This window comes from Polypterus senegalus, chromosome 8 (genome assembly GCF_016835505.1).
Source record: "Polypterus senegalus isolate Bchr_013 chromosome 8, ASM1683550v1, whole genome shotgun sequence".
NCBI classification, from domain to species: domain Eukaryota; kingdom Metazoa; phylum Chordata; class Cladistia; order Polypteriformes; family Polypteridae; genus Polypterus; species Polypterus senegalus.
In genome coordinates this window covers 3936735-3964049 of record NC_053161.1, presented here as the reverse complement: position 1 = coordinate 3964049, position 27315 = coordinate 3936735, and the positions used below count along the sequence as shown (strand labels likewise).

Here is a 27315-nt window from a genome sequence, read left to right as displayed (position 1 = left end):
AGTTGTAAAAAGTATTAAAAAAGCATTTAAGCTTTTCAATTAGAATCCTGAAAGCTACAGCATTGCAGGAGAGGAACAAAGCTGCAGGTCTTTTGAACTGCATGGACAGACAGTGTCTAAAAGTATAACAAAAAGCTCTCTTAATGACCTGCTTTGACTGCTATTCTAGATTACAACAGAAATAATACCGTGTACTGTTCAGAACAGTTGGTAATTTAGCAAATGGAAATTCTGAACTGCAATGCAATATACCTACAAACATTAGCAATGCAGATTTTAACTTCTTTAGTGATAAAATTAATCTTATAAGATCCCAAATTTCACCAATCAACTCATAAAATAAATATTTCAGTATCGAACTGTGTCTCTTTGCAAATTCCACTTTAGCACTCATAGCCTCTTAGCCATTAGGTTTACCCCCAGAAAAAGAAGCTAAAAACATTAAATTTTTTCAATAAGATAAAATGTTATTACATATAACTAACACATGTAAATACTAAAATGTTAACATTAATACACAAGGACAGGTATGTCTGTTGTCCACTGCTGTAATGATGCAGATTAAGTGATATGTTTTGAAACAGTCACCAACGTACAGCCCAAAGTTGCCACTGGGACAGAAGATGTGTGTGTCTTTGGGCACATTTCTTAAAATATTTTTCTGTTCCTTGTACATATGAGGGTAAAATTGCAGTGCTTGATCCACACAATGGAGTTATTGTAGGCACCCAGTGCCAGGCTTAATGACTTCCATATTTATCCTGACACAGGCATTGACAGTGTTAGCATTGTGAACAGCGTTAACGTCTTTCTTGTCTTTCCACTTGAGCGCAGTCATTGTACCATTTTGCCACGCAGCTACTATCGCACCACAGTGAGATTTCATGCAACCAAATTCTCCAGGCATATCACAGAAGTTCAGCTGTACAATGTGCTATATATGATAGTTTCATTATCAATGCCAACATCTGATGGCCAATTCACATCGATGTCACTTGAGCTGAACAATGGTTCAATTTCAGTTTGTTCTAAAACTGGTTTTACAACTTTTCATTTGCCATTATATTTTTGGAACAGTCCGACTAATGAATATTAATGAGTTACTAGAAAGTGTGAGAATGCCTCAGAAGCATTCATGATTTTTTGCAGCTAGTTGTTATTTCATCCACTAGATGGCAGCAGACTACTCTTCCAAGAGTTATTTGGTCTAAACACTAAAACAAACCATTACACATCACACTGAGTGTGACTCTAGTTTATTCATTCTTATATAGAATTTCAAGTCTTGCTAGAGAGTAACACCAAGGAGGTTAACGCTAACTTGATAACAGGAAAGGAAGTCATGACTTTGATTTCTAAAATGAAACCTACTATAAATAGAAAGTATAGCATTTATTTTTGCTTGTATGCAGAGGATACCGAACTATACCTTTCTTTTTGAATAAATGATTTTTCTTACATAGTGCCCATAATTAATTGTGTCAGTGAGGTAAAGGACTGGATGGATAATAAGTATTTGTCTCTGAATATACAGTAGAACAAACAGTGATGCAGACTGCAAGAATATTGTGTCATTTTTTAACATTCGTTTTACTGAATAAGCACACAGTTTTGGCATTACCTTCATCATCAGTATGTTTTTAAAACAAACATAACAAAACTATCTAAAACATAGTTTCCACTGTAACAATATTGGAAAATTAAGACAGTTTCTTAATATGGAGAATACTGAGAAAGTAATTCATACATTTGTTTTTAGTAAGATTGACTACTGTAATGCATTGTTCACTGGCTGTTTGAAACATTCTATAATTCAAAATGTTGTTGCAAGAATGAAAGTATATCTACATCACTCCATTTCTTAAGTCCTTACACTTGCTTCCAGTTACGCTTGGGGCTAATTTCTAAATCCTTCTTCTTATATGTAAAACCTTAAAATGGCCCAGGCCCTGCTTACTTTTCTGTACTTACAATAACTTACACACCAGAGTGTGCATTTTATATCTTAAGATTATGGCTTGCTAAAGGCTCAAAGGATTAGCAAAATAACGCTGGAAGGTTGAGCTTCTAGCTACGAGGCTCTAAGTTGCCTTCTTCTAAGAGAGATTCCCCTTTGATCTCAACTTTTAAATCCAGGCTGAAGACTCATTGCTTTAGTCTACCTTACCCGGACTACAGCAACTCATAAGATATGTATATTGCATCTCTGTGTTTGCTAGTCATCTATACAAACATTAAAGTAATATAATAATAATGAACTGTTACTAACTCTCATATATTCTGTATTGTGCTACTGCTCCACATCCAAGCTGTTATCCTGCCCATGGAAAGACATCCAAGATGCAGGGAAACTTGGAATCAGATGGAAGCACACTGTCATCATATTTGATGGCCCAGCATAGACTCTACTGTAGAATGCCCAGGAATGGGCAAAAGTTGGATGGCCAGCTGGCTGAGGTCTCTAGGGTTGCGATGGTGTCTCATTTTGTCCTTTGACTTTGTCTGTTACAACTGAACCTCAAGAGGTTTATTTTATTCAGATTTGCCTCTGATTGGAGTTTTTTCTACTCTGATATCAATTTGTCATATTTCAACAATTAATTAATGAACTGATAGTACTGGACTCCATTTATTTAACTGCTTTGTTTTCCTGTGTTTAAACAATTCATAACCAGATTCATTTCCCAGAAAATTTCATAAAACAATGAGCCTTTGTTATTGTGATGTCAGTTAATCAGATGTATAAGATGTATTGTATAACTAAGTACTTTTTTTTTTTTTTTTTACCAGAGCTATTATTATTAGTTCACTGGAGCTCCCTACTCCTGAATATGCTACATACAATTGGCCATGATTAAAACATTCCTGTCATCGATCAATTCCTGCTTTTCTTAGTGACTACCTTTGGCGTCTGTTGATGATCAATGTTAAACACAATTTTACAGAAAGCTGTATTCTTTTGGAATTCAAACAGGTAAATAATTTGAATAATGAGAATTCCGAGTGTCTATGGCCACCTGTATAGTGTCGCTATACTTGTTGGGATAGCTTCCAGTTTCCCTGTAACCCTGCTCAGGATAAAGCAGGCTTAGAAAATGGATGGATTTATTATTTTATGTTAATTATTTTAATTTCTTTATATTGTTCACTCAAGTATTACTCTTCATGTTTTTTGTTAGTTGTATGTTAAAGTTTCAACATTTTTTTTTTGCCATAGCTATAGCCAGACAAAGTTGAAATACTGAAGTATGTTTTACTTTAACTTACTGCAAAAAACAATGATGTTTACATGCCTCACTTTTTAGATGGCCCATGCAGTGAATTTGATGGTTGAAATGCTTATATTACATACTAAAATGCTTACACGTCATACGGAAATGTACCCCCACAATCACTTCTTAATGGAATAATGTTAAGTCTAGGTTATAGTGTGGCAAGTACAAATTGAAATATAGAATGGAGAAATGGGGAATTAGAAATAGAGAATATTTGGATTATTTTATAGTTACGTGTTTGATAGTATACAACAACTGCGGTGGGCTGGCACCCTGCACCGGGGTTTGTTCCTGCCTTGCGCCTTGTGTTGGCTGGGATTGGCTCCAGCAGACTCCCGTAACCCTGTGTTAGGATATCACGGGTTGGATAATGGATGGATGGATGGATGGATAGTATACAACAAATATAAATCTATTGTGACAGACGGCCGGAGCCCATGCCTGGCCGGGACACCCCTGCAAAATATGTACCAGGGGGGCAAGGATGGGAAACCCAGTATCTCCCCCTGGACGCTAGATGTCAGCCTCTCTGGGTTACCTCGGACTCCCCCAGGGTTTCATGGGGGTTGGAGTTCTGTGCAGCCCTGTTGGGTTCCGCAGGCGCTGGCAGGGGGTACTGCAGCAGGAGCTGCTGGCTCCTTTTGGGCACTGGTTTCGCCACACCCAGAAGTGCAGCCGGATGTCTGGAGCACTTCGGGGTACCCAATAAAAGGAGCCCGCGACCACCATTCAGTGTCCAGAGGCAGGTGGAGGAGGACAAGGTTGCCTGGGAGAAGTGGTGGTGCCAGAAGAGAGGAGTGTGGTGTGCTTACTTTGTGTGTTTGTACACTGGGGACTGTGTTGTGCCTGTGGGGTTTACGGGGAAGAACAAGAAAAGTCTTTTTATTTTATACGCGCCTCCCATGTTCATCTGCGTTGAGTCAGGCGCCTATATAGTGTCTTTTTTACACTATGCTCAACAGAACCTATCTGTAAAATACTGGATTTGTCTATATTATGAGGAGAATAATGTGAGTCATGAGATATTCAGAACAACATAACACCACAGTGTGAGTCAGAGTAATGCTCACACCTAGATGCTGCTAGGCAGGAAGTTTACAGCATAAAACACACAAATTCAACACCTTCTTGATTTTTTTTAGCTGTTGCAGGTGTGCTACCGTCAAGTAAATGTTTACATATACATTGTATGTATTGTTGCGATCTGAGGAAGATAACCCTGGTAAAGTGAATAAAGTTTGTTAGCTATTTTTGAACTAAGCAGAGAGTGTATATTTTTCAGTAAACAGTACTTCATCCTTTCAGTCCCACATCAACAACATTTCCCGGTCTGCATATTTCCACTTGCGTAACATTAATCGTATTCACCCCTCCCTCACTCCCCACACCACTTCTATCCTTGTTCATAGCCTTGTCACTTCTCGTCTGGATTACTACAATTCCATTTTCTTTGGTCTTTCTTGCAAATCTCTTTATAAGCTTCAATAATGCAAAGAGTACGCGACATGTGTTTCGCCCTTATTTGGGCTCATCAGGTGTACACTCCACTGCATCCCCTCGCGGAGATCGAACCTCAGAAAACTATATAACATTCTATGATCTGCTTCTTGTGACTGAGAGGGTGTGGCGGACGTTTGCCGACTTGCAGATCAACCACATGAGTCACCTGGTAGATAACCACTCATGCATCAGATTGTGTTTCAGACTACAAATGCTATGAATATATATATATATATATATATATATATATATATATATATATATATATATATATATATATATATATATATATATAGTTTAACATCTGTCTGTCTTTCCGCCACTTTTCAATCCTAAGACAGACAAGACAGACTACTTTGGAATCGAAAATTTTGCTACTGTTTGCTACTGATTGCAGTGCCACCTGCTGGCTTAGAGCAAGGTAAACAGACTGAAGCCAGACTAACAAATAAAATGACCAAAGCTTAACATCACTTAGCTGGACAATGCCATGTTTTGCTTCTATATACTGTAATATTAAAAGGAGTATCGAGTGGTTCTGTGGGGGGATTGTTGGGTAAGGTTTGATTGAGAGTTGAACCGCAAAGAATCAAAGAGTTGCTGTTTAACTCTTTTATTCATAATTTAAGCACCCAACTAAGAGGATGAGTAAGACATGACAGCGTTGATGGTTACAGCAAGGAGTTACTGCAATTCTGTAATCCAATTGGGCCCAAAAACTACACATTCTTGACTCACAAGAGCAGAGAAATTGAAAGAGACACAGAGTGGATGATGTGTGGGACAGCTAGCAATAACAGGGTCAAAACACATAAATATTTGCATTATTTCCTTAAACCATCCTACAAACATAGCTGAGAAGAGTTAGGAACTTCAGCTAGGAAATTAATTATATTGAACATATCAGCAATAGTATAGAAGGGTATGGATTATGGTAAGAATCCCAGTATATACCACATTCATATTCAATATGTTGTATGTAAAAAATGCATAATTATGATAGACTTACACAATTAACAAGAACATTTCTTGAACTGTAAAATTAAAATCTTGGTATGTACAGATATTCAATACAATATATCACTTCAGATATATTTTAAATTGCAACCTAGTTTAAGGTTTGTCTTTCATGGTGTGAAGAAGAAATACAGAGAACTGTTAACTGCATTTTAGTTTTATATGCTGATAAAGGCTTTTTATTAAATAATGAAGACTTTTTGTTGGTAGGACATATTTGCATTGCTAAGTTGCTGGCTTCTTGGGCAGCTCCACAATCAAAGTTTATCTTTGGGATTTTATAGGACACTGGTTAAATCCTAAAGAGGTTTGTACATGATCCAATATTTCATTTGATGACACTGATAAACAATGGGAGACATGCCAAAGTGACAAAATACATTTCGGTCTCTACACATGCAACACAGATCTAATTACACAAGCAACCTGTAAAAGCACAAGGCATTACATATAAAATAAAAAAAAAAAAATTAAAATAATAAATAAATAAGCAAATATCTGTTTGTTAATCTCTCTCGAGGCACTGGACATAAGTGTAGACATTTGGTATTACAGTTCTTTTTTCTTCCAAAACCTTTAAAGCAAATGAAGCCGCAAATGCATTGCATAAATTAGCATTAATATGTAGCCTGCATTAGGAAATGTTTTATTTTTACTATATAGTTCAGAGTTTTAGTGTATATCCTTTTTTTGATCTGCTCTGTGATTAAGCAAATGTTGCTAAATGTCTTCCTTCTGTCAATTTCAGATGACAGCTAAAACAAACTCAGCTGCAAAATTTCATATACTGTACGTCACAATGTTACTAAAATGGTATATAAAAAGAATGATGTTGTTTAAATCATCTTGTTTTACTGTATACAACAGTATTTTTAAAATTTTTGATGAAGTTTCAATTGAGTTTCTTAGTTGCTAACTTCTTAATCACAACATGTTTGAGCAGTTCTGGTCAAAAAAGCCATACTATTTCACATAAATTGCTGTTTTTATACAACCACAACCTGTGCAAAGCAGAAGGAAAGATGCAGAAAAGAAGAAAAACATGCTTTAGGTTACATTGTTTGAAAGTCTATTGAGAATGCATGTTTAAGTCTTGATTGATCTTATTTGAAGAAAACTCATTCATTTTTATTAATTCTTTCTAATCCACCATATAATAGAAATAAATATTTCAATGTTGCAACATCATAAGAATGTCACGTTTAAAACTGATTAGAATATTGACGTTTAGTCCTAAGAGCAGAATGTAATTAGTAAATCAATACACTACACCAATAATAAGACAGGAAATCTTGAAGCTTGTGGTAAAGGTATGGGAGTCCCTGTTGCACTCCTGATGTCACAGTAATAGGACAACACTATTACAGAGAGTGCTCCCACCAGCACATGTGCTACTACCATTACAGGGTCTCTCTTGACAGTTAGACAAACACCAGTGCTATTCAGCACTCAAAGTAAATCCTGCAATATTGAATTGCTAAGTGATAATCATGTTAACATTCAAATTCAAATTAATTCAGTTTACTGCCATTTATTGTCACTGAACTTCACAGTCCAACTAAAAGTACTTGTTGGTATTTCTAATAATAATAATACTACATTTCATTTATAGTGACCTTTTCTCACTACTCAAAGCGCTACCAGACAGAGAGGACCCAGGACATGAACCCAAGATCCTCTTACTGCGAGGAAGTAGCACTACCCCTTCAACACCTGTGTAGCAAGAAGCAGCAAAGGAGTACATGGTAGAATGACAAAACAGACACAGATTATTAAACAAAGCAAAGGTAATAAAAAACAAGAAATATAAATGAATATGTATCTGCAACAAAACTAACTAAAATCAAAAATAGCATTTATACAGAACACATACAGCATGTGTGAGAGAGAACATGTCAAACTCAAGCTGTACAAGGATCTTAGCTCCTGAGAGGCAGGAACATCGCATGGGTAGAGCAAACTAATCGGTATCTAATGTAGTTTTGGTAAAATGTCAAATAGATGACTGTTAACAATTCAATGGTCCACCAGTAAAGACTGCTTGCAGGTCTACTGGTAAGGCATCGCGTGCTATGATACTGGTTGCATCATGGAAGAGGACCAAATAGTTTATTACTGGAATTTGTGGTGTCTGGGTTCACTGAGAGGGCTTTTTTCAAGTAACTTTTTAAAAACAAAACAATAAATGCTTACTGTAAATATCTGGTTTTTAAATTAAAACAAAATATTTAAGAAAGTCTATAGTTTAAATTTCCTTGGAGCAATAGCTGATCATTAGAAAATTCCTGCCCAATGACTCGCTATTTTGTTATTATTTGGAATCATAGATCACCTAATGTGTATCAGATGGAGAAGTCAATATGGATCATTGCCACTTCACTTTTCCTACTCTGATACTTTAAATAAAAACACTAAAAAAAGAGGTTTAAAATTTCTGCTTACCAAGCTGTGGAGCTCTGGAAAGACATCAAGGCTGAGGCCTGTGTCTCCGTCTTCAAATTGTGCATGGCCTGTGGGATAGGAGGAGGCTGGGGTGGTTGTGGACCCCCACCTTCCAGGGGACTGTTCCATTGGCTCTGTCCTTGCTGAAGCCATTGACCACGAAATCCCCACTTGGCCAAATAAAATCTGCAAAGTTCATAGTTCATGGCAGAGTAGTACAGGAAGTCCAGGGCAAGTAGAACCATGACAAAAAAGCCATAGATCCAGACTCCAACCAGGGCACTGTAATTACTGAAATAAAGAAAATTACATATTTAGAATTAGCAGAGGTGGCCTGAAACAAGAGAATACATCTGCTGACAATGATTTTCATAGTCTAAGCAAAAAGTAAACACTTGGTGTCCCACATTTCCTGGGCTTTCGAAACTAATCAGTCTTCCTCAAACTTCTTTTATAGAGCTCCTTTAATATTTAATGTTGTCATGAAGTACTTTAGTTTTACACATAAGAATTCAGTAAAACACACTATAAGATGAACAACTGTCTAAACTGTTAAGCTTATACGGTATACATATTTTCAACGTTACACTGCTTAAAATGTAGTTTTAAACTCTATATAGCAGAGAAGAATAAATGCTCATCTAAAGCACTGAAAAGCAGAAGCTGAGCCATCTTCATCCACATCCAAATTTCATAGACTTTCATTACTGTCATAGCCCTGTGCTGCCAGTTCACATGCTGCCCCAGTCACACTTAAGTTTAGCGATCATTATAAACCAGATATTAACAGTTTAACATTTTGTTAACTGTGCTGAAAGTTTATAAAAAACACAACATTTTCCTATGTTTTATATTATGTTAAAGCGTGTAATACTGTATATTTTCTAACATGCAGACTGTTGACATGTGCTTATAATAGATACTTTAATTGTTAACGACTTCCTCTTAATGTCAAGGGCTAACCTGATGTGATGTTTTGTGGACTCACTGTAGTGGCACTGTTGCAATTAACCTAATGAAAGATGTCATCCTGGCGTAAAAGTAACCAATATTTTCTTTTTACATGGCAGACAAAGGCGTATTGCTTGACTCTGAGTTATTATACATTGTCTGTTTCTACCATGGAATAATATTAACTACTCTATAAAACACAATGTGCTCCTACTCACAATGAAATGTGGTACAGAAACTAAAGCCTGGTAAATTGATGGTATTATATTGTTAATTAAGGATTCCTTTTTTGAATGTAATAAAATCAGTTTGTGCTTCTACTAACCTAAATATATTTCTCTTTAAAGTGTTTTGCAGTAATTTTCTCTTTGAAAACCTCTCATTCCTTTTCCAAATCCATTCACCCAGCCACTCATCAATTAGCAAAGCTACTTAATCCAGTTCCAGGTCATAAGAAAAGGCTATCAGCTATAGCATAGAAACTGATCCTGCACAAAGGGCCTTTACTATGAAAAATGCTCTATAAAACAAAAACAAATCTAAAGATGAGTGTTTTACATGCCCTTGAGACATGCTTTACCAAGTGGGAACACTGGTGGGCCTAAAACCAAACTAACAAATCTTTCTTTATTTCTCTCTTTCAAATGGTAACACTGTTTCTACTTTTTCTCCACTGGAAAGCAATGCCAAACTACTGCACCTGTGGGGTGATGCTGGCAGGTGGTAGCGCTGACGATTTCACAAACGCATGCATGCGACCTACATCTGTTGACGATCTTGGAACACTCAAGCACAAGCTCTGGCACCATTCCCTTTCCTTTCATCTGAGGGTCACCTTGTCTCTGCCAAGCAGGTGAAAACTGAACACTGCCAAGCAATGTGTGAAACACAGGGGAGCAGCAGAATTCTCTAGCATGCAATAGCCAAGTATGGGATGGAAGGTGTTGCCACTGGAGGAAACTTTCAATTTAATTAACAATAAACTTTTTTAGTTGGTGAGGTGCCTCAGTGGTTTCACATCTCTAGGGAGATTCTGTTCCCAGTCTGCATGTTTGCATGTTTGTCACACAAAATGTTTCTGATCATCAAACACATTTAACCATTAGTCAAATGTAACACAAGTAAACACAAAATGCAGTTTTAAATAATGGTTTTTATTATTTAGGGAGAAAAAATCCAAACCTACATGGCCCTGTGTGAAAAGTAATTGCCCCTTGTTAAAAAATAACCTAACTGTGGTGTATCACACCTGGGTTCAATTTCCGTAACCACCCCCAGGCCTGATTACTACCACACCTGTTTCAATCAAGAAATCACTTAAATAGGAGCTGCCTGACACAGAGATGTAGACCAAAAGCACCTCAAAAGCTAGACATCATGCCAAGATCCAAAGAAATTCAGGAACAAATAAGAACAGAAGTAATTGAGATCTATCAGTCTGGTAAAGGTTATAAAGCCATTTCTAAAGCTTTGGGACTCCAGCGAACCACAGTGAGAGCCATTATCCACAAATGGCAAAAACATGGAACAGTGGTGAACCTTCCCAGGAGTGGAAGGCCGACCAAAATTACCCCAGGAGCGCAGAGACGACTCATCCGAGAGGTCACAAAAGACCCCAGGACAACATCTAAAGAACTGCAGGCCTCACTTGCCTCAATTAACGTCAGTGTTCATGACTCCACCATAAGAAAGAGACTGGGCAAAAACGGCCTGCATGGCAGATTTCCAAGACGCAAACCACTGTTAAGCAAAAACAACATTAGGGCTCGTCTCAATTTTGATAAGAAACATCTCAATGATTGCCAAGACTTTTGGGAAAATACCTTGTGGACTGATGAGACAAAAGTTGAACTTTTTGGAAGGCAAATGTCCCGTTACATCTGGCGTAAAAGGAACACAGCATTTCAGAAAAAGAACATCATACCAACAGTAAAATATGGTGGTGGTAGTGTGATGGTCTGGGGTTGTTTTGCTGCTTCAGGACCTGGAAGGCTTGCTGTGATAGATGGAACCATGAATTCTACTGTCTACCAAAAAATCCTGAAGGAGAATGTCCGGCCATCTGTTTGTCAACTCAAGCTGAAGCGATCTTGGTTGCTGCAACAGGACAATGACCCAAAACACACCAGCAAATCCACCTCTGAATGGCTGAAGAAAAACAAAATGAAGACTTTGGAGTGGCCTAGTCAAAGTCCTCACCTGAATCCAATTGAGATGCTATGGCATGACCTTAAAAAGGCGGTTCATGCTAGAAAACTCTCAAATAAAGCTGAATTACAACAATTCTGCAAAGATGAGTGGGCCAAAATTCCTCCAGGGCTGTAAAGACTCATTGCAAGTTATCGCAAGCGCTTGATTGCAGTTATTGCTGCTAAGGGTGGCCCAACCAGTTATTAGGTTCAGGGGGCAATTACTTTTTCACACAGGGCCATGTAGGTTTGGATGTTTTTTTCTCCCTAAATAAGAAAAACCATCATTTAAAAACTGCATTTTGTGTTTACTTGTGTTATATTTGACTAATGGTTAAATGTGTTTGATGATCAGAAACATTTTGTGTGACAAACATGCAAAAGAATAAGAAATCAGGAAGGGGGCAAATAGTTTTTCACACCACTGTATGTTTAAGGATCTGGAAGCATGTCATAGTGTGCTCTGCGATGAGCTGGTGTCACTTCAAGGACTGACACTGATACTATTAGGATCACTGTATCCCTAAATTAAGAAATTCATGTATTTTCTTAATTCCAATAATTCTCTGTGTTTGGAGTAAAGAATGATCTTTCTTTCTATATATAGGTGGAAATTTGCTTAAGTTCACCCAGATTCCAAAAATAAATCTCTTCAGCAATGGTAAATGGGTCAGCAGAAGAAATAGGCGCCCAAGTCCAGTATAAATGATGAACGTGAAGTCAACGCCATCTGCATTCTGAGACACTGCAACCCACAACATATGCAGTCGGTGAGCGTGTATAATCGTTAAATCAATCAACACAACATTACCTTTTCAGACCCATTTAATTCAATTAAAGATTATATGGGGTCAAAGAACTGAGTTTAATGTACTGAACAACCCTGAGGATCTAGTAACGCAAACACTCACACTTTTACTCATACATGATCATTTACTATTAAAAGTTCAAGTAACACTCACTGCTTTGCTGATGTAGGACGAGCAGAGATCACCATTCATTGAAAACAAAAGACTTATAGGAGACTTAAACAGAGGCACATTCTCGGAGAACTGAATGGCAATGACATCACTACCATCATGAAGTACATAAACAGAGCCTGAACAATGTCAAAAAATTGATCATTCACATTGTAGATGGTGGGGTCATCCTACTAGGCTGAAGGTTCTGATGGCCCTTGGCAGACACCAGTAGAGACAGGTAGACCGTTCATTAGTATATCTATCACTTGAGTGCTCCAGTGGACCACTTAGTTCATACTTGCCTTTCAAAAGAAAAAAAAGAAAAAACACAAATATTGATTAACTTGTTTTGTCAACCAATTTTGTGCATTACTGTAACGACTGCAGGCATTTTTCACAAATAGAAGCAAAATGTTCCTCTGTGCTTGAAACATTGATTTGTACCAAGATTTAATTGTCATTACAGAAGTGTAAGCCGTATGATTCCACGAGTGGAAGTCTTTAAAGTAAAATAAAATGAAGTTAAGGCTAAAAAGTAGATTAGTGGCAGCCAAACACCAATATAATGAAATCACTTTTTTTTTTTCTTGAGTTACTGCCAATATTACTTAAGGTTTAGCTTTACTTTATTTTAGTACCTTTAGAGGTAAAAATCATTACGGTAGAGTCTCGCTTATCCAACATTCCGTATTATCCGACGTCCCACCGCAAAAAAAAAAAAAGCATCAATCGGCAACAAGAACTGCAAGTTGCGAGCGTGAGCATAGTCTATTTTTTGTTGCTCCCGACTATCGCAGCGAATTACAGTGGAACCTCGGTTTGCGAGCATAATTCGTTCTGGAAATGTGCACACAGTCCAAAGCACTCATACAGTATATCAATGCGAACTTCCCCACAAGAAATAACAGAAACTCAGATGATTTGTTCCACAATCAAAAACTATTCAAATAAAAATGATTAATACATAATATAAAGTAAAAATAAATAAAGCAAATAAACCTGCACTTTACCTTTGAAAAGAATCATGGCTGGTGTGAGTGAGTTTCTGAACTCTTGTGGGACTCCACCCAACTGGACGACACGTGGAAGAGCGCCCCAAAGCAATCGCAGTCTCCCAGCGCTGTAGCAGTTCGCCATAAGGGCCAATCCGAAAAGATTGCGGACATGCTATAAGCGCCTGCCATCGATGGGTGATACAAGGAACATTATAAATGCGCAGGGCACAGTGTTGCTTTCACCCCCGACCCTGCCTGACTGCCGTGTCTGTGTATAAGAGGCAGATCCCGCTAAAATAAATAACCGTGCTGTTGCTGTTTCAAGCTGAATAAACCTGGTTTTGCTAAAAGTACTGAGACTCAGCTTCGAGTTTTCGGGTGCAAGACGGGGATTTGCACGTCACAGCACAAACACACACACACAGTCACAATGCTGTAGTAAACAGTATACGCTCGTACGGATGTTGACTATATGAGTGACGGAGTTAACGCTCTAGAAACTGCAATTAATTACATTGAGCAACAAGAAGAAGCTACAGGAATCGACATAATGATGCTACAAAGATGACGAGACTTGACAGCGAAGAAACGGCACTCGTCAGGAAAGCAGACTACGATAAAAAATGTCTTTAAATCATCACAGGACTGAACTTTAAGTACAGTACATACTGCATTTAACTCCAGACAATTCTGTAACTAAGTTCATTTTTTCAGTTAATTTATTCTGTTTTGTTGTAAAACATGACTATTAGGTTCATAGTGTGTAAAATTATAACATAGTTTGACGTTTAATAGGCTTTTTCTTAACACCTGTCATTATCCAACATTTTCGCTTATCCGACGTTCTGCCGGTTCGTTTATGTCGGATAAGCGAGACTCTACTGTATATTATTCCATATCAGCACTGCATAGTGAGAGGCATCTTTAGCTAGAATACGGTGCTTAAAGGCAATCAATAATATAATCTTAGTATGTAACATATCTCATGAGTATTCATCATACTAAGCAAATTCCTATGCACCATAACAAAATACAAATTAATGAAGCTAGAGAGCCATCATTTTAATTAGCCATTTTTATGTCTGCTTGAATATGTTGTAAAAAGTACCCACTGCAATCATCTGTCTCCGTTTCCATTGCTCAGTCTGCATGAAACAACTCACCTCCCATTGGACCAATTTTATTCAAATTTGGCACAATTATCATTCAAGGAAACTTGTCATGAAAGTTCCATTCTCACTGCACTATGTTGAATACAGCATGCTGTACAAATATTTAAAATTTCACTTTGAAACACATTTGCAATTTAGTAAACTCTTCTATCTTAAAAAAGAGACACACTCTGTGTAACTTCAATTTTAGATTAGTTTATTGTTTAAAATTTACCAAGAGAAGAGTCACTTCGACTTGTAAATTTCTTATATTTTCCCCTTTTGTTCATCCATTAGCCACACCTGGCAGCACCATTACAAGTTAGTCAAATGGTGGAAGAGTGCATGCACACACAAGACACCTGTACAGAAACTCACTTTTCTTGCTGCTTAAGGTATGTCAACCACAAAAGAAGAAAAAAGCAAAAAAATCGCTAATCTAAAAATTAAAATAAGGGGAAAGAAATTGTGTAAGCGTTGCTCCTTACTGTATGTGTACTCATGTACTCATATTTACAGTGCATTACACTAAAACAACCTCATGGTTTTAATATATGCACATTTTAAAGAAAAAAATTTCTGACACTAATTTATTGGCAAAGTTTCTGAACTGTTCTTCATCATGGTCACAAACAGCCATCTATTTTACCTTGAAAGTTCAAGAGATTTTTAACTGTTTGGGTATACTGTATGTTTCAAAAACAATATGCTGAGAAAATCTGAACTAGAATTAGTCACAGACTTCATAGGCCACACACAGTGTCCACACTACTGCTTCTGTAACTACTACAACTACAGGTATAACTTCTATCACACAAGGACAATTTAGAGTAGCCCATGAACCTAACTGTGACGATGCGGGTTAGCTTCGAGCTCCCATCCATCTGCTGGGAGCTCTAAAACCCGACACCGTCTGTAACGTCACCGAGAGGAGCTGACAAATGAAGACAATTCTCTAAGGAAGCCAGGGGATAGTGCAAAAGTGCTTTTATTTTAAAACCAACAAAACAGTGTCCAAAGTGCAGTGCTCCACAGTTTCCATAAATAATCCATAAAATCAAGTGTTCAGTGGGGATAAAAACAATAAATAAATCCTTTAAAATCTGAGGTTAAAAATGCAGTCTCACTCTTCATGATCCTAGCGCACCTCCTTCTCTCTTTCTCCCCAGCTCACCCATAACTCTTGCAACCGGTGGAGACCCCCCAACAATAACGAGCTCCATTCGGCCAACCTCCGTCTTGGCTTCCTTACGGACATCACTGCCAGACAGTCCGAGGTCGGCTCTCCTCCCTTCTTTTGTGCTCATGTAGTCACTCCTCAGATCCCACGGGAGGACACCTGCCTTGCTCACCCCACTCTGACCAAACATTCAGTGGAGTGAACTAGCCCCTAGAGCGCCACAACCAAATGCTCCTTCACGGGGCCCCGGCTCATGCTGTCTCCTCCTTTCAGGTGGCCCGATCCTCCTGCTAAGACTGCCTTTCCAGTTCTTTCACTTTCTTTAACCTCTTTTCTTTTCTTCACCTCAATTGATCTATTCATTCCCCCTTTCCTGGTGCCTACCCATATATATACACATCCGCCCGTGCCTCCATGGGTGCAGCGCCTCAATCACACGCCACAGGAAGCCAGTGAAGCAATCAAGAACAATCATACCCACACATGCAGATGCAACTCGCTCCAACTACCTCATTAACTCCCCGCGGTCTGCACTCGCGCCCACGGAGAATGACACGGTTATATGGATTTCAAACCAGGTAAAAACCAAGATCTAGGCCTTTAACAACCTCTTGGGCACAGCTACCAGCAGTGTGTCTGTCTGCGGAGAGAGTGTTGACCTTGTCGAGAGGCTTGCTTACCTCAGCAGTGACATTCATGCCTCTGGTGGTTCTTCCTATGAAGTCAATAGATGGACTGGGAGAGCATGGGGGGTCATGAGGTTGCAGGAAAGATGTGTGTGGCACTCCCGATATCTATGCAAATGGACGAAGGTCCAAGTCTTTAGAGTCCGGGTGCTTCCTGTCTTGCTATATGGTTGTGAAACATGGATTCTATCCAGTGACCTGAGACGAAGACTGAACTCCTTTGGTACTGTGTATCTTCAGAGAATACTTGGGTACTGCTGGTTTGACTTTTTGACGAATGAGCGGTTGCTCACGGAGTCCTGAAAGAGGCACATTACCTGCAGGGAGCATCACTTATGGCAGTACGGCCATGTGATGTGATCCGGCTCACATAATCTTCATGTCAAGGGGCCGAGCGGATGGACCAGGCCAAAGGGAGGCCCACATAACACCTGCCTGCAGCAGATAGATGGTCATTTCAAGAGCGTGGGACTGGACAGTGTGTCTGCCTTGTTGCCAATCAGGATCCCAAGCTGTTTTGTCGTGTGCTGGGTGTGGCAACGCACTGAACCAGTGCATGCTCCCCAAACTGACCTGACCTGAATGCTACAGGTGTTACCCACTTATAAGCAAAAGTAAAAAGCAAACTGAGCGACCCACTGAGAGAATCTGTAAGTTCATGGCCTGCTGAGGCAGCTGAATAATTGCAAGACTGTTTGAATGGTACTGATGGGAATGTCTTTAAAGATGCTTGTGATAACATTTGTGAGCTGACAGACACTGTAACATTTTATATCAGCATCTGAAGAGGTGTACATTCCCAAAAAAGCTATTGTAATTTATAACAATCAGTGCATTTACATGCACACAGAAAGCCAGAATAAGGGTAGTAACCCGGTGAAGACAGCAAAATCAGGTTGGCTGACCTAAGTGCACTAATTGCATTATGAAAATGCAAAATCTATGCAAGATATAAGGGCGCTAACCAATTCAAAGTATTAAAAAAAACACTAAATGTTTAAAATTTTATTGGAAGCCAATGGAGTGAGGCTAAAATAGGCAATATATGATCATACTTTCTTCTCCCAATTAAAAGACAAGCAGCAGCATTTTGGAACAACTGAAGCTATTGAAGAGACAATTGATACACACCCATGTACGGGAATTGCAATAGTCTAAATAGGAGATAAAAGCATGAATTACTTTTTTGAAATCATTAAAAGAAAGATAGGGCTTAACTTTGGCTAGCAGAAAGAAACTATTTTTAACAAAAGAACTTGATACTCAACATCATTAAGACTGTGGAAATGGTAATGGACTTTCCGAAAAGTAGTTACAATCTCTGCTTCTAGAAATTAATTATTCTAAAGTCCAATATGATGGAAAACCTCAACTTTTTGGGCACAACCATCACAAACCCTTTCAGCCGGGACATTAACAGGACTTCCATCACTAAGAAGCTGATGTACTTTCTATACACTAATAAATTAGACAGACAGACAGACAGACAGAAGTTTGTTTTTTTACAGAAGATCATTCAATTATTAATACACATGCATACACTATGGTCTGAACACACAGCAGAATGACTAAAAATGAGAGAAAACTCAAAAGACAAACTGCCCGGCTGCAGTTACATAAACACTGAGGCATTATAACGGCATATTACCATTGGTTTAAAGGAACCCCAATAGCATTTCTGGACACACTACTGCTGAATAATATGTTGGATGAAAGGCCTCTGTTTTAGTGTGTCAGAATGTGGATGTGTGGCATTGTTCATAATGACTTATAACTGAGCCTGCCCTTATAATTAGCTTGTTGATTTTTTGGGCCTCTCATTAAGTGATGTTACCAGCCCGGCACACAACAGTGAAGAAAGTCACACTGGCCATTATTGAGTTGTAGAAGATCATCAAAGGTCATCATAGATGATGTGAACAATGTCATTACCCACATTAAAGGTGGAGTTTCCTAAGAAAAAAGAGCCTCCTCTGCCCTTTCTTATGCAGCTCCTCTGTGTAATGAGGCCAGTCCAGCCTGTCACTGATGTGAACCCCCAAGTCCGTGTAGGAGTGTTACCAGTGCTACATCCACTCTTTGAATGGTAACCAGACATAGAAGCCCTTTGGTGAAACAAAAGTCAATATCCAATTCCTTTGTTTTTCTGCCCATCCTAGTACATTTCAACAAATCATTAATTTATAGTGTGATTACATCCTCCACTGATGTTTGCTTTGATTCAGCAATGGTCCACTCCAAAAATAAATTATAACAACATGTTCTGATATCTGCTGCGAAAATATTTCACCATGCTCTTCCATCTTTGTAAACCAACATGTACCTTGTGTCATAAGCCATGTCAAAAGGATTACCACTGACTCATCTCACCCAGGTGATCACTTGCTCCAAAAACTTGCCCTCACAAGCCAGCAATTTAGTCTGCCTTCCTTGCTTATGTTTGTGTTCTTTCATATATGACAGTGTAAGTGTGTGTGTGTATGCATACGTATTTGTGTGCGTGTATACACTCTACACATGCCACATACAGTACTTTCATTTGCACATCATCTTCATAATTGCAGTACTCTGCAACTGTCTTAATGAATGCTGTCTAACTTATGTTATTTGTATCTGATGTTATTTTCTGATATAAGCAGTTCCAAAGCTTCCAAATTAAAAACTTGTTCATTAAGTACTGGTGAATAAAAGTGATTCTGATTCTTAAAATTAATGATTTTGTTCAGAAGCTACAAACTCTGTTTACAGTGACAAGTTATGGATTTGCACCAAGGACACTGTCTCCAAGAGGCAGCACTACTAATAACTATTACCTGCACATAAAATCAGCATAATATAAAACAAGTTTCAAAAACAATGCAAAGTATACTATGAAAACATTCTGTAAGAGCCAATCTTAGAAAGTTAATGTTTAAAGTTAAATCCATATAGTGTTTGCTTAACTCCTACAGAAGAGCAGCTATTAGAATATGGTATAGTCTTCTACCCCGTAAGTTAACATGAGATAGAAAGTTCTTGCTATATCTGCAATACAGTGTGTTCAGTGTGTGTTTGGAATTTGTCTCATGGACTGAAAGACCCATTTTGCAGTTTGCAAATCGGATATGCATAGAGTTTTCTGAACTTTTACAAATGATTCAGCTGTATAAGCAAACTTAAAGAATGAAACAAGATATATAAGTTTTAAACAAAACTTTTTTGCTATATCAATATTTTTTTCTCTATTTCTTGTGTGAACTATTTTACTTTAAATTTTTACTAAAGTTTTGAAAAATGAAGATATTTTGTCTGTGCACTCATTTCAACACGTCAAGCTATTGCTGAATCCCATGAAGCAAACTAAAGCTGCAGAACTTTGGTAATTTTGAATAAAAGCAGCTGCGCATACAATACAGAATAAGAAACAAAATGTAACATGAAAACTACTTACAAAACACAATACTAAATTAAAACAAAGCAATCAAAATGAAACAATTCTTAATGTACTATGAATGAAAAATTCTAAAGCAGTAAAGCAACAGTGCTATAGCCACTACACTGCCACAGCACTCTCTAAGTAACAGTACAACAAAAGATATTTACCGAGTACAGAAAAACAACACAGCATTAAACAATGCGTTCAAATAAGTACAAGTAGTGCTGTATCGAGCTTTTTGGCTTGATATTTGAGTTGATTACCAATGTAACAAGGATGACAGTTAGACTAGGTTAATGTCAGAGTAAAAAATTCTTCTGTATTTACCATTCTGGTCTTTCATTTTGTGGTACCATCTGTCTGTTTGGTCCTCGCATGAGAAGGTTTGAAATCACTATCACTGTACAGTTTTATTATGGAAGTGTTTAAAGTAAACCTCTGCAATTGATGGTACAATTAGATTATCTGAGGTTGGATTACAATAAAATGAATTCAGGGTGGGATTAATTTAATTAGTGTGAACAATATCTGCATCTTGGTTAGACCAAGGAGGATTGCTCATATGGGATTTCATGAGAATTCACCTTGAAGTAAAAGTAGATGGATATTCAAAAATTAAATATTTTGCATAATATAAAGGTTTATTCTAGTTTTACTTATTCTTTAAATAAGGGGTATAACAAACTATATGACTAAATCAAAGCTAGCAAGTCTTTGAAAACTCTTTTCAATTTAATCCACTGAGCAACAAATTGTCATCAAGAGAATAAAATCTGTATTATTTCCATTACCAGAATGAGACCAGGCGTCTTTTTCAATCAGATATGCTGAAAGAGGAAGATTTCTTTTAATTACACAAGACCAATCATATTAAACTTTTGTATTTTTTATAATCTGCTTTAATTTAGATTTATCACTAGAGACCTCAAGTTAAAATTTTCTTTTACATTTTTTATGGGTATCTTTAATTAAATAAGAAAGATAAAGACTGAAAAGAAAAGAAATTGTGATGTCATCTCACTCATAGTGGATTTGGTCTTGCCTGGTGGCTAACAGAAAAAATAACAAAAGCTTCAAATGTCTTAAATCAGTTTGATTGCACTTAAAAAGCTTTTTGTGTGTGTGAATTGACAATATTCAAACAGATGCGTGTGTGAATGGACAATATTCCTTTGTAACAATTTTACTTTCAACCTTGTTATTTAAGTGCAAGAACTTTTAATACATTAATGCACATCAAGCAAACTTTAATAAGCATAAGTATATACAAGTTGAATTTTATATTAGATAGGTGATAAAACAAGCCTAAGCCTAAATAAAGAAAGAAAGCACTTGATATGACAAGCTTTAACAGAAATAACATATAGGCATGGGGGGAATTCAGTTACAACTTTCTTTATCTAGTTTCACTATGCTGAATAATCCATTCGTCCATCTATCTTCCTACCAGCTTATTCAATGCAGGTTCACATGGTAACTAGTACATATTCCAGCAGTCATTTGGCACAAACCAGGAACAAAACCTGGACAGGGCGCCACTCCACTGCAGGCTGATACTGAATCATGTATTAGGTGAAATCGCAGTCCTGTCTTACATATTCTAAACAGAGACTAAAAAAGTAAGAAACGTAGGAGCAAGATGGTTTTGTTTTCCATTTATGTTTTATGTTGTAAAGAGCAGGGTTAAATGAATTCATTCTAAGCATCCTACATCCTATGATTTATATATACACAGAAATGCATCAATGCACAAACAACAGTTCAAGGTGAGGCAACTAACCTTTATGTTTTATACCTTCTTTGACACCGAGCATAATTATACTGTACTATAGTTTGCAAAGAAGTGAAAACCATTACAAAGAACAACACTCTATGTGTGTATGTCATAGTAAATGCTGACAGCATTCTCATTCATTCATTAAGATGGATCAATGGAACATTAAATTATATAGCACTCTCAAGCATAGCTACTCATAGCAGACCAGTTTAGATTTAACAACATAGCATGCACAACTTTGGGATGTGGCAGGAAAATGGAGTATAAACAGGAAGTTCACCAAGACAGTTTGAGGAGCTGAACCTTTACAGGAAGCTGTAAGTCAGCCGTAAATTGAAGAATTGTGCCATTACATTGACACAGACAGTACATTAACCCAACAATTCTTTATTGTCTGTGTGTGCTTCATACAGCTCAGGGTCATGAATATTACAGTCTATCCTAGAAGCATCAGATACATGGCAGGAAGGAACAATCGCCTTGCACTCACTAATGCTTGTACAGTTTTTTAGTTGCCAATTTATTGGAGACTCTATACTTCAATTTAAGTAATTTTCAGAAAGCATACTTTACATCAGAGAGGCTAGATGAACTGCATGTATGGCAACACCTCCTGCATGGCAGCAAAATTCTTAGTGTAGCTGCTTCTAGGCTCGAGTCTCCTAGATTCTAGTCCTGTCCCTGGCTTTCTCAGCTGTAGTTTAAGTCTGGGGAATTTGACTTCCTGCTATATTCTGAAAACATGCAGGTTAGGCTGACTAGTAAATTCATATACTGTAGCCTGTGTGTTACTTTGTGTCTCTGTGATGATTAATAAACTGACATTACACAGACAATTCATTATAGACTTGTGCCTGATTCTGAAGTGATAAGTTTATGGTGTCCTGTAACCTGCAACATAAAAAGTCTGAGAATGAGCAAACGAAAAAGCATAAACATAAGGAAAAACAATAGCACTTAACAATTGATAGCTCTTCATTTTCTATTGACCTAATATTACACTACAATGTACGGTCAAGGTATGAAGATGACCACAGAGCTCCTTTCAACTACAATATCTTGTACTTTTAAAAGTGCCCATCATTTCCAGTGTCTAGTTCTTGCATAAACATATACTTCCCAAAATATGTTAATTCTAAAAACGTTTATTGATGTGTGATAAGAGGGGCTCCATTTGGAGTCTCTTACTCATAATGGATGACAGAGTTTAAAGTATAGGAAAAAGGCATTTATTATTGGACATTTTAAAATTTAAAGGTTCTTTGCCTATTCAGTTGATTAACAGTATCAGTTTCTTTAAAAAATTACCGTGTGTCACAAAACTGGAAGATCACATGAGGTTAAGAAAGAAAGAAAGAAAGAAAGATCCTAAATGTTCTTGACACAGCACCGTTAAACATAGAAACAATTTAAGTTATATTCCTCAAAAGCATCCTGGTAAGAATTAGAACCTAGTATTGGAGCTATAAGACAACAGTTCCAACCACATTACCAACATGTCACATTTCTACAAAATAAACCACATTATACAATTTTCCAAATAATATAATATTCTGCACCATAGAATGAGAACCACTTTAAAGCAGACAGATGTCAAGCATAGATTGTATTAACACCTTTCTTTCCCTCTTGAAGTAAAAGCAGCAACTTTGGCAAGTTTTTTTTAACCCTACTATTTAAGGGCTTAATATATCACCAGCTTCCTATTCACACTATAGTAAAGTACCAATTAATTTTTTGTCAAATAATATCCTTTCCTTTTTCTTTACCTAAGGAGCTTCAAAAGAATGAGGTCAACAAAATGAGTTTCAAGTCCAAAGTTTTATTTGCAATTTGTAACTAGTACACTTAAAATGTATTCCCTCAGTATCAGATAAAAAGCAATACTTCAATATTAAATAGTCTGAAGAAGTAGACTTATACATTCCAGACCCTTATTCCACATGTACATATGTCCAGACTGGAAAAACCACAGTGGATGTACAGTTCTATAGCTGATAATTTATTAATCACTGGCTAATGTATGGCTTTGGCAATAAATAAGTTCCACTTATATTTGGTAGTCCTCTTTTTATAAAAGCTCTATTCAAATACACTTCATAGTATTACTTCTGCTTTTTTCTAAATTATAATCAAATCACAAAGCAGTGTTACAGTCCAGCTAGTCCAACGCAAAGCTATATTAATTCTTTTTTTTTTTTTTTAATTTTATTAATTTTATTGCAATCATTCCATACAAATCAATCATTTTTTACAAAAAGTAAGGTTGAGAACAAGCTATATTCATTCTTTTCAGTTTTGGCCTAAATACTTACAGCAGTTTTCCCTATAATCATTTGAGCTTGAATAGACATGTGTAAATAGTAAGGTACCTTTCTAAGAAGTAGCAAATAAATCTGTTGCTGCCTAAGTCTTTAAATTTAAAACAGACTTTGCGGTGGGCTGGCCCCTGTCCAGGATTTGTTCCTGCCTTGCGCCCTGTGTTGGCTGGGATTGGCTCCAGCAGATCCCCGTGACCCTGAGTTAGGATATAGCGGGTTGGATGACTGACTGACTGACTTCCAAAACAAGTAATTTTCCTAAATTGGTATATGACCTCTAAATCTAACTACTAAAATGAGTTGCTGGATTATATAAATGTCCACTGGACATTAAAAACCAAATTACCTTTTACCTAATTCATTATTCTAAACTGGCCATTTTAATTTTTTATTTCTTAATTCTGAATATTTATTGGTGGGCTACATACATTTCCCGTTTGATATGTGCTTCTTGCAAATTCATTTTAACAAAAACAACTGCCTTTTGTTTCTGTAGATTTCTTGGAACTGAAGCTTTATGGTTATTTGTTTAAACCCTGCAGTGTTTTCATTAAGGAAACAACTCTAGTTACAGAAAAAATGCACAATGATCAACTGACCCTTCTGTTAATACAATGTTGTTTCAAAATTGTTTAAAATGATATTGGCAAAATTAAGGCAATCATATCTAATCAAATGGTAAAGACTTATTAATACTCTTGTGTGACCCCTACAGCAAAACAAATGTACATTAATATTTATGAGAAAACCAATCACTGCCAAATTCTTGTGAATTGCAGGCAAAGGCAAACATGGAATAAAACTAATCAAGAGGTCCTTCTATAAAAAGAAATACACTGATTTTGATAAGGAAAATCTGAGGTCCGGGTCATTTCCACACTAAATGCAATATCTCACTTTACTCTTTAAGTGCTAGCAGCAAAGATAATGAATGCCATAGAAATTTGATGAATACTACCATTCTACAAAAAGATATGGTATGAATTTGCAAGAGTCACAAGCAATACTTTTTATGAGACTTATACTAATTAGCATGAACAATCTACACAAGTAAAAAAAAAAAAAAACAGGATGGCTGGTTCAAAAATGAATGAACAAACATCATATACTTTTTAAAACCTTGTCAGTTAAGTTAATAAGTATCTTCAGTTTTTTAATACTGAATATTTATTTTCTAAGAGTAGTAGGAGTAGTCCATTTATACTGTATAATCAGTAACTATCAAAAAGTCCCTTAGAACATTTGTATTTAGTTTTGAGTCATAATTTACAGGTATACAAAATCTCTTTATGTTATGTACTAAAGCAGTGCCTTTAAATAACCATTAAGGATATTTGTTTAACTTACACATCTCCATAATTCTGAACAATACTGAGCAGGTTTGAAAAGAAAGTATTAATGAATTTAGTAACACGTCTACAAAGGCATTCATGCAGAGGGAGAAGTACGATGTTCTGGAATGGCCGTCACAGTCCCCTGACTTGAATATCATCAAAAATCTATGGGATGATTTGAAGCAGGCCGTCCATGCTGGGCAGCCTTCAAATTTAACTGAACTGGAGATTCTGTATGGAAGAATGGTCAGAAATACCTCCATCCAGAATCCAGACACTCATCAAAAGCTATAGGAGGCATCTAGAGGCTGTTATATTTGCAAAAGGAGGCTCAACTAGGTATTGATGTAATATCTCTGTTGGGGCGCCCCAAATGTATGCACCTGTCTAATTATGTTATGATGCATATTGCATATTTTATGTTAATCTGATAAATTTAATGTCACTGCTGAAATACTATTGTTTCCATAAGGCATGTCATATATTAAAAGGAAGTTGCTACTTTGAAAGCTCGGCCAATGATAAACAAAAATCCAAAGAATTAAGAGGGGTCCCCAAACTTTTTCCATATGACTGTAAATACTTGCCACAGTCACGCGTTAAAGAGGGGGTGTGGTAGTGTGGCCAGAGCGGTTCCTAGCGGTGATATGGGCATGGGCGCTTCCACACTGAAGTGCTCAGATGTTTGATTGCCCATGTCCATAATTGATGTTGGGAGCTGCCAATCACCGCACCTGTGCCACATCCCCATTATAAATGTATGAGCGCAAATGAGGAAGTAGTAATAAAAAGTAAAAAAGGAGGTTAAGAATAAGTAGAGGAAGGCTGGAAGCCGTAAGAGCCGGTGCAGGAGTGAGCAAGAGTAGACTCATTGGTGGATGCAGGCAACTTGTAGGACAACCCCTGAAGAGGAGTGTTAGGCTGATACTCGGGGGGTCAGAAAGAAGCGGTCGCTCCAACTGACCAGTTTGAGTGGACAACTCGCCATGGAAGGAAGCGGCAGTCAGGGAGGCTTGAGAGAGTTGAGCCCCAGCATAAGTGTCCTGGCCGTTGGGGAACACAAGTCTCAGTCTCGGCTGGAGCTCTATGTAGCCAGGGAATGGAAGGCTACTGGACTAGAGTAGAAGGCAGCTGCACTTGCAGATAGGGCGACTCCCCTGTTGCAGGTCCAGTATGGGAGAAGCAGGGGAGACGCCCGATAGAAGGAAGAAGTAGGGTTGCCAGATTAGAAAATTAGAAATACGGGACACTCTTAAAATCTCTCTCTATATTACTACATACATACATATATATATATATACATATACATACATACATACATACATACATACATATACATACATACATACACACACACACACACATATATATATATATATATAAATTTATATATGCCCCCTATACACCCAGACCAAATTATATAAAAGTAGAGACATAAGTTAAAAACATAAAGCTAGGATTTCAATGGGTTATGAGGAAAACAAAAGTAAAATCGTTAGAAAATTATTTAATACAAGCTAAAAAAAAATCTGTAAAAGTGAAATCATTTGAAAATATTTATTTAATACAGACAACAGAGAAATATTATAATTATTTAATACAGGCAATTTGAAAAGAACTGGGCCGTGGCAAGTACATTAAACCCTCCTCGATCATGTGGGTTGCGTTCTAGAACCCCCCGCGATAAGTGAAAATCCACGAAGTAGAAACCATATGTTTGTATAGTTATTTTTATATATTTTAAGCCCTTAGAAACTCTCCCACACTGTTTATAAATATTCTCCGCACAGTTATACAGTAAACCCTCGTTTATCGCGGTTAATCCGCTCCAGACAGATAAATGAATTTCCACGAAGTAGGATTCTTTATTTATAAATCTAATATTTTCGCAATTAGAGCATAGAAAACCTGTTTACGACCTTCTAAATACGTTTTTTTACATTATTAGAGCCCTCTAGACATGAAATAACACCCTTTAGTCAAAAGTTTAAACTGTGCTCCATGACAAGACAGAGATGACAGTTCTTTCTCACAATTAAAAGAATGCAAACATATCTTCCTCTTCAAAGGAGTGCACGCTAGGAGCAGAGAATGTCAGAGAGAGAGAGAGAGAGAGAAAA

The 27315-nt window shown here is 37.2% G+C and overlaps 1 protein-coding gene across 6 annotated transcripts in view; it reads right to left on the bottom strand.

The window, feature by feature from the left end:
* The window catches only part of LOC120533710 (protein shisa-like-1a), a 434490-nt gene that overhangs the window by 201973 nt on the left and 205202 nt on the right, over nt 1–27315 (bottom strand). For 5 of the 6 annotated variants that reach the window (XM_039760617.1, XM_039760622.1, XM_039760621.1 and 2 more), the window contains exon 4: nt 8235–8525. In XM_039760617.1, the coding sequence (XP_039616551.1) occupies nt 8235–8525 (291 nt within the window). Of the gene's footprint in view, nt 1–8230; nt 8526–27315 lie in introns of those variants that run through there. The other variant, XM_039760620.1, reaches the window with a different exon arrangement.